This window comes from Schistocerca piceifrons, chromosome 2, assembly GCF_021461385.2.
Source record: "Schistocerca piceifrons isolate TAMUIC-IGC-003096 chromosome 2, iqSchPice1.1, whole genome shotgun sequence".
Taxonomy (NCBI): domain Eukaryota; kingdom Metazoa; phylum Arthropoda; class Insecta; order Orthoptera; family Acrididae; genus Schistocerca; species Schistocerca piceifrons.
Window position 1 is genome coordinate 853,005,837 of NC_060139.1, and position 14,003 is coordinate 853,019,839.

Genomic DNA, 14,003 nt, shown 5'->3' on the forward strand with positions numbered 1-14,003 from the left:
TTATTTATTGTAATTATTCTCTAACAAGTGCCCCAATAATAATTTTTATTTCAAAAGCATTTTTTTTCAAAAATTTAATTTTTATTGAACTAAAGATTTCGTTGCACTTCCCATTTCACTCCACTTCTTTTAAAGAAAATTTTCAGTAAAATCACACAAAAAAGGAATATTATCATTTGCAATGCAGTTCCTCCAAGCCGTGCAGAAAGATAAGAGCAGAAATGTGACATCCATTTATTCTGAGGTAAGACTTTAACTCTGATTGTTTTACACAGGGCCAAAGACCGATGTTTCGGTTTAATTGAATTTCCTTATCACTGAATGGACTTTAATTTTTTTTGAAGGATTTACATTCGAGTCAGATTGCGTATTTCACAGTTTTATTGTCATTAGATTTATTTTGTGGGGAGGTTACACTCGGCTCCCATTTCTATTAAGTATTGTCATATTTTATTTCTTTTTCAAATTACGGCAGGGAGGTTACAAGGTCTTGTACGGACCTTTCTGGATACAGAAAATGTTCGACTGCTGCCCTGGTCAGCACGTTCTCCAGATGTCTCACCAATTGAAAACGTCTGGTCAATGGTGGCCGAGCAACTGGCTCGTCACAATACGCCAGTCACTACTCTTGATGAACTGTGGTATCGTGTTGAAGCTGCATGGGCAGCTGTATCTGTACACGCCATCCAAGCTCCGTTTGACTCAATGCCCAGGCGTATCAAGGCCGTTATTACGGCGAGAGGAGGTTGTTCTGGGCACTGTTTTCTCAGGATCTATGCACCCAAACTGCGTGAAAATGTAATCACATGTCAGTTATAGTATAATATATTTGTCCAATGAATACCCTTTTATCATCTGCATTTCTTTTTGGTGTAGCAGTTTTAATGGCCAGCAGTGTATTTGAGCTTCACACACAAATTGAGCTTATCCATTACGGCCGCTACAGAGGCCACGACTGCGAATTCATTACAAATACAGAATAATGCAGTCAGTCATTGTCTTTTTAAATATTCGATTATTTCATCAAGTAGTTTTCGACATCTTCCAGGGTCATTTTCAGACGGCGCACATCTAAGTTAAATGTTTAATCCCATAGCGTGATGCTAGCTTCTGGCTCTGTGGGAAGAAGACATAAAAATACTTTAATGTATCGCCATGTCTAACGTTTATAGGGCTAGTTGTATCGAAAACTGAGTTCTGTCACTCATTGCGACAATACGCGACGTAATGTGGCCCCTGGAACCGGCGTTGTCGTTATGCACATCCGCCTCTCACAGCCATCGCGTTAAGTCGAATCGCGACAACGGTCGAGGTGCTGACTATACGTGGTGCTCCAGACACCGTCGTATTGTGCGTCTGGATACTTGTGTTGCTGCAAACGAAGCTAGTTCCTCACGCAAGGTACTGGGGCCGATGCGATCCTGCATGGCACTGAGTACGGTTTTCCTGAACCCCTCGAATAAATACGCGCTTCCCGACCAACGCGAGCAGCAATATCACGGAGCGATAAACTGCGGCCTTGTTAGGGCGCCATCCTGCCATTATCGAATTCCAACAAGCGCTGCTAAACGTCTTACACGAGGCATAGACAATTCAAATAACTGACATTGAAGTATGATTTCTGAATGAGAAACCCGCCGAGTATTAAGCAGAAGGCTGATGACTCTACTACTATGACCCAATTTGTGCGGTTGCGTTGAAATACTAATTATTTGAATTTCCAAGCATTTTGTATACTTCATGGTAATTTGACGTTTGTCTCATTCCTTCGTTATGGTGCTTCATATTTAATGGCCAGGTGTGCAAAAGGATTACTTGCTGTATTTCCATAGTTATGAAGCGAACCACTGTTTCCGAATTGGTCGCATACACAGGGTGTTCGGAACTTCCCGTTACACACTTCTAGGACTTGAAGAGGGGACTGAGTCGACATTATTTTGAATTGGAAACCATGTCCAGAAACGTACTGTACAGCCGTTTGCTAGGTAGGTTTGCAACAGGGTAGTCATAGTGACAGGTGCTTACTTCGTATCAGCCGATGTCATTTGACGTCTGTCCTACTTCTTTCACCTGGTTCGAGCCTCATTCACGTGTCCGCAGGTGTTAGAGCAACTTGGGTGAGTACACGTTTTCAGAATACATCGACATGAACCTTCTGTTTGGCGTAGCTCACGGCAATGAAAGAGCTGCTCGTCCCCTTCAGCAGGATCGTTCTCCACAACGTCGGACATCATCGCATACCGTTTTCGCCACTATTACGCAATGTCAGCACGCGTGACTGTGCTGCTCCAAGGAGACGCTAAGCTCCCGAAGTGGCAGACGCTGTACTGCATCACGTTGAACAAATGATGATGATGATGATGATTAGTTTGGGGGGCGCTCAACTGCGCGGCCGTCAGCGCCCGTACACAGTCCCAATTTTCACACAGTCCAATTTTTAAGTCAATTCAATATAGCAACTGTCACAAACGATGAGGACAACACAAACACCCAGTCCCCGGGCAGAGAAAATCTCCAACCCGGCCGGGAATCGAACCCAGGACCCCGTGATCCAGAGGCAGCAACGCTAGCCACTAGACCACGAGTTGCGGACCACGTCGACCAGAACCCGCCAACGACGACACGAGTGATTTCTTTGGTTATTACTGGACATAGGTTGCTATTCAAAATGATTGTGTACTAACTCCCCTTTACAAGTCCTAGAAGTTTGTAATGAGAATTTCCGAATACCCTGTAGACCCATTTCCCTAATGTACTGACGCTTACTTCACAGCAATCAGTGCTTTCGTTTCGCAGTGATGTTGGTAACCCCGCATACACATACAGCATGTCAGTCAGTGACAGGCTTCCCTGTGGAGTCCCCCAGAACTCGAAGGGGAAAAGACAAGAAGAAGAATTAAATGGAGGGTGGTGTCCCGTACCTCAGCCATTACGCCCTCAGGCGCGCTCCTTGCTGAATGTTCTTCCATGCTGAGGCGAGTGAGAGCGCCATGAGGCACAAAGCAGCCGCCACCACAATAGCGCCGTCAACTAACGACACAGAACTCACCACTGCTATAGTCCGTCTGGCACACATGTAACTGAATGCCGTAGGTACGCTACTATAACAGTATCTGCGAACGCAGCTGATTTCTCCATACATGCTAAAGGGAAAGGTGTCCTCATTAAACGGCGCAGACTAATTCTCTTTCACACTTGCACTATCTAACACGGGTAAAACCGACGCATCAGCGTCGCGGAATTGGCTTAGACTGAGCTGGCACATTCTACTTTGATTCTCTCACTTTATGTGTAGCGTGGTTGTGGCATTCTGTGTATGGCTTGGTCGGCCTACGAAGAAAAACACAGGTTGGTATATCAATCCATCCTTACTATACATCTTATGCCTCATTATACCAATTCCTCGCGTTTAGGTGATTAGCAACGAACGGGTCACAATTGTGCATTCTCACTTCAGTGCTAAAAATTCTGAAAAAAGCTGAACAGGTTGGACAGCATATTTCCGGCCTGCAGCGCTAATAAGCTATGGGGGCCTTACTCAGCAACATTCTTTAACCGCATTATGTTAGTTCTGTATAACATTTGAACGGAACGTCACATAAAACTTCATTTCACTGACATACACACTATTCTGAGTCATCAGTCTTCTCACTGGTTTGCTGCAGGCCACCACGAATTCCTCTCCTGTGCTAACCCTTTCATCTCATACATTCCAATCTATGTCTTCGTCTACAGCTCGCTCTAGTACCATGACAGATATTTCCTGATGTTTTAACAGATGTCCTATCATCCTGCCTCTTCTTTCCTGTGAGTGTTTTCCATACATTCCTTTCCTCGCGGATTCTGTGGAGAACCACCTCATTCCTACACTAGAAGATGCAGTGTAACTTGATTTTTGAACCTTTACCTGAACAACGTAATCAAGTTACTCAGGACACCAAAATTACCCGTCACAGATGATTCTCTAGTTCTTCCATTCACATGGTATAAAGCAAAAATTAACGTTTAAGAAATGATAAGTCTGCTGATCATAGAAACAGAGCGAGGTGGCGCAGTGGCTAGGAAATTGGACTCGCATCCGGGAGGGCGACGGTTCAAACCAGCGTCCGGCCGTCCTGATTTAGGTATTCCGTGATTTCCCTAAACCGCTTCAGACAAATGCCGGGATAGTTCCTTTGGAAGGACATGTACAAGTTCCTTCCCCATCCTTCCCTAATACGAGCTTGTGTTCCGTCTCTTAACACTTCGTTGCGGACGAGATGTTAAACATAATCTCCTCCTCCCATCATAGAACTGAAATAAACATTTCTGAACCACGACACATTTAGAGCGTGTTTTCACCGAAACTGACGAACCGACGACGGAGCTTTTACATATGTTTTTACTAAGTTGAAGGCTGACGTAACCACTGTTCCATGTTTTCACAATCTCCCAATTTACCGACAAGAAGAACAGAGAGTTGCACGCCATTGTAGGGGTTGACTGGGATACGCTGGTATCAAACTGATTGTAAAATAATGTAGTGAAAAAGCAAAATGCATCTTCCTGTAAGTTTGTATCTCGGGACAGAGCAGAATTTTACGGCACACCCCATGCTTTTGTGCCACACAGTAAAACTTCGTAACCCCCCAGTTCGGAAAACCTGATCTACTTTGGCATAGTGATTTCCCTAAATCGCTCCAGGCAAATGCCGGGATGGTTCCTTTCAAACGGCACGGCCGACTTCCTTCCCCGTCCTTCCCTAATCCGATGAGACCGATGACCTCGCTGTCTGGTCTCCTTCCCCAAAACAACCAATCAACCAACTTTGGCATAGTGGTGTAACTTCGAAACCTAACACTACAACATTAAGGCCCCTGTAACGATCAAACTTGTTTCTGAAATTCGCTGTTTCCCGTCTACGAGAGCAAGCGAGAAGACGTGCCAACATAGATTATCAAATTTAATTTCAATTTTGAAGCAACTGTCACGCCGCGCATGTCGTATAGTAGAGTATTTTGATACTACAGTCGGCAATGTACGCAGTGAAATGCAGGATACACACTTTATGTCTTCGAAATCTGCTCCAGTTGTCAGATGTCTAAATGAATTGATCGTATTGCATTGAGGGCCGGAGTCTCCACCTGGCGAAGTTCGGCCGCCGAGTTGCAAGTCTTTTCAGTTGACGCCACTCTGCGCGACTTCCGTGTCGACGATGATGACGTGATGATCAGGAAAACACAACACCCAATTCTCGAGCGGAGAAAATCTCCGACCCGGGCGGGAATCGAAACCGGGCCGCTGCATGGCAGACGAGCCGACCATTTAGCTGCGAGGACGGACACAGTTATAGGTAACAGCCCAGCAAGCAGCTGCCTACTGTTTGACAAAAACACGAATAACCTTGTTTATCAACTCGGTTGTCAATCGAAATTCCTTTCAAAGATGTCAAACACGAACTACATTTGAGAAACACGATATATAAAGCAACACACCGTCAAACAATTTGACACATGGTGAAGTCTGACAAATTGTCGGAGCTTTTACACAGGGGAGAGAGAGAATACTGAATGCGCTCAACATTAAAACATGCATAAAACCTTCATAGAAATGATTTGAAATTTGGGAGAGAAATATCCTGTAAACCGATGATTAGTTAACGGAACAGAAAAAACACGATTGTAAAATCACGATTGTAAAATCACGATCATCACTAAGGTTAATTCAAACGAACAGGTGTCAGACGTTCGGAGTTTCACGGTTGTCCGACAGTTTCGCTGAGCGGAATGGTGCCAGTATATATCAGTAAATGATTTTTAGGCGAGCTAGGTTATAAAGTAAAGTACACATCCTCTGTCAATAATTTTGTGACACTTAGTAATAATGCACAGCAGGACATACTGGAAAAGAAAATAAAGGGACAAGTTTTGTGCCAATTTGTAAAACGTGGTTTAATAAATGGGAATTATGTCGAATCTCTTATGTATTCTTCAAACATACAACAAGATACACAATTTTATGTTTCGTTTTGTTTTATTCCAGTGCACAGTTATTTTCAATTCAAGACTGCTGGCAGTTAATTTTCCCCCAGAAAAAAGGCTTGCGTTGTGGGGCCCCTGATAGTGTGGGGCCCGTAGCATGTGACACATGTGCTATTTCGGTAAATCGCCAGTGAGTAAACAGAGGCAATGCGCGGAAACTGCGTGAGTCACGAGATGCCCGTACTAGCGCGCGTGGCGCCGCCTATCGGGGAGTCCTTGAACTTGGCAGCGCGCCGCGCCGCGCCGTGTCGCTTTCTATTATCATCTCTGGTGCGCCGCAGATCACGCTACGCCACGCCGCTGGCCTGGAATAAAACGGCGCGCAGTTGCAGCGCAGGCCTGCCATCGATCGCGGCAACGCGTACCCTCCAGCGCGCCGTCAGCTGATGGCCGGTGCATCCCTGTCCGCGCCGTTGACAGCTGAGGGCCAGTCTGCCGCGGGGCACAATCCCAACACGTACGAACTTGCCGCGCTTCGAAGAAACTGTATATACAATGATTGCGATGTGTGTTGCTTCGCAGTACCATCTTTTGCCCGACAAGGCAAACTGTACTCCCGCAGGCAGAGGCAGTGCCGTCCTATTTACATACTATAGGGCAGGAGTATCTCTGGAGAGAGAGCATTCAGATGCGGAGAACAGAATTTTTGTTGCCAACATAGACCGCCTCCAAAGTGACGCGAGAGTTACCTTACGACGCTATTATTAGACTTGGTCTCCAGTGACCTTTACCAGAAACACACGATGACACTACAGTAATCAAGTACAATGACGACTACGTCAAGCGCATCGCACTGTGAATTTTAAAGACAACTGTACATATACTATCAAGTGGTTCAGCACGTCCTCATGAAATATCACGATAAAAAAGAAAAAAAAAACACTATAAGACGACCGAAGCACCATCACTCATAGGTGCAACAATATGGAGATTGGCTAATATCGTGCAGCGTTATTTGTGGCCGTAAGGTCAAGGGATATAAGATATAAGAAAGGCGCTGAGTGAGTAACGCAACCCATTTTTTTCTCGGCCAGATTTACTTGAGAAAACGCGGAATTTGTTGTGGGGCATGGTGAAGTAATCCCGTTTCAGCCCCTATAGTTTCATGAAGTTCCGATAGGTGGCGGCGCTATACGTACCATTCAAAATGGCATCTGTACAAGAGGTGCGTTCCAAGCAGAGAGCTGACACTGAGTCTCTTTTGGCGGTGAATCAGAGCATCGCAGATATTGTCAGGCGCTTGCAGAATGCCTACGGAGAATTGGCTGTGAACAAAAGCACGGTGAGTCGTTGGGCGAAGTCTCTGTCATCATCGCAACAAAGTCGCGCAAACGTGTCCGATCTCCCGCGTGCCGGCCGGTCGCACACAGCTGTGAGTCCTGCAGAGTTGGAACGTGCGGACACTCTCATTCCGGGTGATCGACGGATCCCAATCAAACATCTCGCTGCTCTATTGGATGTCTCTGTTGGTAGTGCAGACACACTCGACCACCAGTTAGGGTACTAAGAGGTGTGTGACCGTTGGGTTCCTCGCCGCATAACAGAAAACTTCCATATGTTTGGCCCAATGAAGGACGCACTCTGCAGGAAGCAGTATATGGACGATGCAGTTAGACAATGGCGCCGACTTCGAAGAGTATAGTGGTACAATGCGGGCATTCAGCCTGACCAGTAAGGTGCCCTAAGGTCGTCGCATTAAACGAAGATTGTGTTGAACAACAGGGTTTTGTAACCAAAAGCGTGAGGAATCATATGATGTATTGGAGGCCTGAAAAAGACCAACTTGCTTCGAGAAGAAAAATTGTTGCATTACTTATTGAACACGCATTGTGTATACAGCATCCATCCAAAAAATTCCGAGACTGATTTTAGTACGAGCGACATCAGCGCAGTAACTACGATGGCAGCTTGAAGTAACACATGTAAACAACAGATCAGCATTCTACCAGTTGTGAGAAGGCACTGTTATGTAGCGTACGTGCGGCCGTAGTGTGTTAAACGCTGTTGTGCCACAAATCGCAATGGAACAACACCTCTAAAAACGCAGGTCATGAAGATTTTACTAAATATTTATGGTTTCCAGTACTGCTTCATTAGAGTACTAGATCAACTTTTATATATAAGATCTTTATAACAACTGTTCAAAAATGGCTCTACAATAATAGAAAAAATATTTACAAGTATTTTAAGAAAATTATATACAATTATATTTACACCAATGATGAACGTTAATTAAATGTAACTGAAAACAAAGGCATATACAGCTCAGTTACCAAATTTCTGTAAGATAATTATAGTTTTCCTCGGGTAAGTACGTTAAAAACATCGACCTTATATAAATGAGATTTGCAACAACTGCTCAAAAATAATGTGCTCCTTAAATAGCAAAAATCTGTTTCTAATTTATGCTGTGACAGTTACATGGAGTCATAGGAGGAATGACGTACATGGCATAATATACAATTAAAGAAACGTCCATAAAGTTAAGTTATAATACTCCTAGTATATTTTGGGATGTGATGCGTACCTAAGTGAAATTCATAAATAATACTAACGCAGCCAATGTATAAGATCCCGTTTCAGATACTTGAAAATGGACTAATGCCGAAATTGTAAAATCTTACACCAAATAAAGAGAATGGCAGCTGAAGGACATCACGAAATCGTTCTAAATCATGTGTTCAAGACATTCTCCAAGCTGTTTTGAAGAAGCGAAAAAGTGTGCAAAGTTTGTCCCGCACACCTTGACTCCCGAACAAAAACAACGACGCGTGGACGCCTGCCGCGACTTCACAGGAATGCGAAACGGCGATGGTTCTTTTCTGAATAAAATCATCTTGTGTGATGAGACTTGGTTTTATCAATACGACCCACCTCAAACGACGACGTGCAGAAGTTCACATACAGGGTCAACGCTTTGACGATATAACCGCCATTTAAGTCAATGTAACGGGCGAGTTGAACAACGGCCCGAAGAACTTTTCCGAGTGTTTCACCTGGTTGTATCAACGTTATGTGTGCTGTTCCAGGGAAGGGACACAACACATGAAGCATTAAAATCCCTCATCTTAAGCTTTTTCCATTTTTTGGATGGATAGAAACTGTTATCTGTAAGTAGGCTGTTTAGGTTTTTATATTGGTAACGCCACGTAGCGCTCTGTATGAAAATCACTGGCTGTGCTGTGCGCAGTCTGAGGCTGGTCGGCATTGTTGCAATATTTGCCATTGTAGTGTTGGGCAATTGGCTGTTAACAGCGCGTAGCGTTGCGCAGTTGGAGGTGATCCGCCAGAAGTGGTTGATGTGGGAAGTGAGATGGCGGAGTTTTGAGAGCGGATGATCTGGACGTGTGTCCATCAGAGAGAGTAAATTTGTAAGACTGGATGTCATGAACTGATATATGTATATAAAATGACTTTTGAACACTATTAAGGTAAATACATTATTTGTTCTCTATCAAAACCTTTCATTTGCTAACTAGGCCTATCAGTAGTTAGTGCCTTCAGTAGTTTGAATCTTTATTTAGCTGCCAGTAGTGGCGCTCGCTGTATTGAAGTAGTTCGACTAACGAAGATTTTTGTGAGGTAAGTGATTTGTGAAAGGTATAGGTTAATGTTAGTCAGGGCCATTCTTTTGTAGGGATTATTGAAAGTCAGATTCCGTTGCGCTAAAAATATTGTGTGTCCGTTTAAAGACAGTCATGTATAATTTTTTTAAGGAGACATTTCATATCTTTTTGATAAGCACAGGTCGCCTGACAGGTACGAGGGTTACCCAGAAAGTAATGTACCGCTTTTTTTCTTCAACAATTCTTTATTGAGCATAATGAGAATTACACACACGAAAGAATGGTGTTTCATCTATACAGCCTATTTTTTCACGCAGTCTCCATCTCGTGCTATGGCCTTCCTCCGTGGATGCCCTGTTGGTGGCAATCCTTGTCCCGGTGGCGGAGCCAGTGCTTCACTGTGTGAATCACCTCCTCATCGTCCTCAAAATGTCTTCCCCGAATGGCATCCTTTAATGGCGAACGACAACATCAGCTCGCTGCAACATGTTAGGTGTGGCAGCCGTGGATGGTCTCCCCGAGCGCTACAAATCGCGGAGCTATGCCGAACCGCCTTCTGATCACCTCACCCACCGTGCCCAGCGGTTAACTGTACTTCTGTCGACAGCAGACGCTCCATAGACTTTGCACGAGCGTTTTTCAATATTCCCCACAGTTTCTTTCTCTGTAGTGAGAAATCCAATGACGGCACGTTGCTTGTAATGTACATCACCTACAGATGCCATTTTGAAACTGTCCTGCAGCTACGCTATCTGTCGGAAGTGACTGAAACTTGGCGCGCTCACTCAGGGGACTTCAAATAATACGGACGTAACGTTTCGCATTCGTACGATTGCTTTCGACTAAGGAAACGAAAAAATACGGTGCATTACTTTTTGGGCATCCATCGTATGCTGACTGTCTGTATAAAGCAAATACAGTACTTAACACTCATAGTTGGTACAAGCAAATTAGTTAAACATCTAAAAAAATCTAATATATACTGCGATGAAATTATTAAAGAAATTGCTTGATTTGCTTTTGGAATGGTCACTGAGTAAATTTTGGCCTGAATGAAATTTTCACTCTACAGCCTAGTACGCGGTGATATGAAACTTGATGGCAGATTAAAACTGTATGCCGGACCGAGATTCGAACTCGAAACCTTTGCCTTTTGCTGTCAAGTGCGTTTTGGAGGTAGGAGACGAGGCACTAACGGAGGTAAAGCTGTGAGGATGGTTCGTAAGTCGTGCTCGGGTAGCTCAGAGCACTTGCCAAACGTCTCGAGTTCGAGTCTCGGTCCGTCACACAGTTTCAATCTGCCAGGAAGTTGCAAGTTTTGGCCTGTTCTCTTTGTGTGTTCATAGACCTAAATCACAAGTTACTTCCACAACGTTTTGGGAACTCGGAGAGGGCGCAGCCCGCCAGAGGCGCGCTCCCGCCTGTCCGGCGCGGCGGGCGTCGTGTTCCACGAGGGCTGCATCGATCTGCAGCCGCGCCGTGGCCTGGCCTAGCGCTTAATGGCTGCTCACCCGTGTCCGTGCCCTTCAGCTCGAGTTATACTGCCGCCGCCGCCGTCACAAGAGCTGCTTGCAAACAGACGCGGAGGGGGAAACAGCGCAACAGTAATGCCAACCTCTACTCTCCTTCACTCACTCACAAACTCAACGGAACAGCAGTTTGAGTCCGGGAGACTTGTAGGAATACGACAGCCAATAGCCGCCCTACTACGTATGTTAAGCGTCCACACAAGGGTTGTGTTCCCCATCGCGAAGGCACGCCAGGCGTGCTCTCTGCTGTGGTTGCTGCGCACTCTGAAACGGGTCTGCTACATCTCTCGGAACGTGCTCCTCAGCAATTTTGCGATCGCAGCACTCCCCAGCGGCAGTTGCGGCTGCGCCTAGCGCGTAAACCATAACAGTTTCTTTGTGATAATGGACGAGCGTAAAATAGCTGCGCTAACTCTGTTAGCGATTGTCGAAGAAGAGCGGAGAAAATCGCGAAAAATTCTGGACTCGGTGGTGTCTGATGCTGATAGAGGAACACTACATAATGATCTGAGATACATACTAATAGAAATTATTCGTTAACTGAACTGAATCTCCGTCACATTTTCGGTTTTAAATTGAAGCATAGTGTTTAATGTAAGTCTGCGCATATATAATAACCATTCTCGTTGTAGCATAGACAAACGGTCACTCTGAAGTAGCAATTTTATTCGACTGGAGAAGTAGAGTTTTTCGAAGCTCCTCACTACCAATGAAACAGATGTTTACTGGCAAGATACAAGTATGAGGCAGTCCGTAAAACCAGGAGATGGGTATATACAAGGTGATTCCGCTGCACCTACGGATGTTGTATTATGGAACACACACTACATCTGTATCAGGAACGGTATCCAGACAGGCGACAGCCACATAATCGACGCAGTAGATCTCAGAGATTGGGCACCTGTTAGCAAATAGACTCATACTGTAAAAAATATAAGTGAGAATTGGCCATCAGTTACACGGTACTTCTGGACCAAGGTATACCTTAGTTCTGATATACTTACCCAAGTGTCTCGAGATTTTCTTTGTGTAACTAGCGGTGTAGTCTTTGTAAGTTTCAAAAAATCGTTCAAATGGCTCTGAGCACTATGGGACTTAACATCTGTGGTCATCAGTCCCCTAGAACTTAGAACTACTTAAACCTAACTAACCTAAGGACATCACACACATCCATGACCGAGGCAGGATTCGAACCTGCGACCGTAGCGGTCACGCGGTTCCAGACTGAAGCCCCTAGAACCACACGGCCACACCGGCCGGCCTTTGTAAGTTTATTCCGTTTATAGTACTTGACCTTTCATACGTGGTTCAGGAACGTTGCCTTATACAGTGTGATCGACCATCGGAAGCAACGGTATCAGGAAGAGAGATGAAACTGGGAACCATGTAAGTAACAACTTTCCTGTACATAACTCACTGAAAAGATTACTATATGACTCGTCGTGTTACTATACTACAGCAGTTCCATAAACAAGATTTGTATAATAGGTCTAAGATGTCTTCGTATATTTCACCCGTTACTGTGCGACATTTTGACAGTGTGCTTTACATGTCCAAAGCAAACTGACCAACATTGATCTATCATGTAGGGTTGCATAAAACAACATCGGTAGGGTCAACTGAATCATACCATATACCGTGTTTTACACTAAGTTTCATTATAACAAAAACTTTCAATGTGCAACTTCTGTTTATTTTCTCACATAGACTGGCAGACATTTTAAGATTTCTATCCACTGGGGAAACATTCCAGTGGTTGTCCTATGCGACAAGAATTACAGAAAATACATTACATAAATAAAAAATGTCGGCTATTGAAGATAATACTTCTATTAAATCAAGAAAAAAACTCAGAATCTATTAGAAAAAAGGTGAAAAAATGGACAAAACTGGACGCGAACTAGCTATCCCTCTCTTTACACCTCTCAATGCTACTAACTACGCTATGGATTGAATACGCTCCTCCTTATATGGTATACACTGTGTAAAGACTGTCTACCAATGTCGTTATCTGATATTTAACTATGACAAATTTCCTCAAAACGACGCATTTTTGACAGATCATCATTGCATCAAACCGACGCGCTTTTGATAGATTATCACTGTGCTTTAGTATTGAAACGGTATACTTTCTTACCACACCAGTTATAAGCCTAAAAGCATTACATACAGGAAGCCTTTAACGACCAATGTATAGTTTCTTGTCATTCTATTATTACAAATCATACCTAAACGACGCGTTTTAGAGATATCCTCAATTTGTTTTTGCTTTAAAACGGCTTATAATCACACAACGTACTATATAATAATTAAAGAGCACAAATACGGAGTTTATCTTCATAGAATATAGCGGCTCCTAAGTTCTGCTTCTGACGTAAAAGCGATGTCAGATCTCATTGCGCACGTTCCTTTCCATAAGACAAAAATCTGTCACGCCAGATTCTTTATTCGCAGTGTAGTGGAACGTGGAATTCCACGCCTTGACATCACCAGGCCCTTGTCCACCTACATTTTCACCTCTCAAGAGAGAACGGCTTAAATGTGAAGAAGGGCAACACGACGTTTTATGGCATTCGTAGATATAGAGAAAACTTTTGACAATGTCAACTGGAATTAACTATTTGACATTCCGAAGGACCGGGGATAAAATACAGGGAAGGAAAGGTTACTGCCAACTGTTACAGGACCCAGCTGCAGTTACGAGCGTAGACTGACAGAAGGGTAAGTACTTTTGTGAAAGGAGTGTTACAGGGCTGTAGCTTATCCCTGACGTTAAGCAGGCAGTAAAGAAATACAAAGACAAATCAGAAAATGGAATTAAACTTCTGGCAGTTTGCCGATGGCTCCTCCCTGCTGTATCAGGTTCCAGCAATCTCTGCGTAATGCAA

The 14,003-nt window shown here is 44.1% G+C and overlaps 1 protein-coding gene across 1 annotated transcript in view; it reads left to right on the forward strand.

Annotated features, from left to right (window-relative positions):
* Positions 1 to 11,249, forward strand: part of LOC124775933 (proline-rich protein 12-like) — an 83,651-nt gene extending 72,402 nt beyond the window's left edge. The window contains exon 6 of the mRNA XM_047250778.1: positions 10,933 to 11,249. Coding sequence (XP_047106734.1) covers positions 10,933 to 11,249 — 317 coding nt within the window. The remainder of the gene's footprint in view (positions 1 to 10,932) is intronic.
* The last annotated feature ends 2,754 nt before the right edge of the window (positions 11,250 to 14,003 follow it).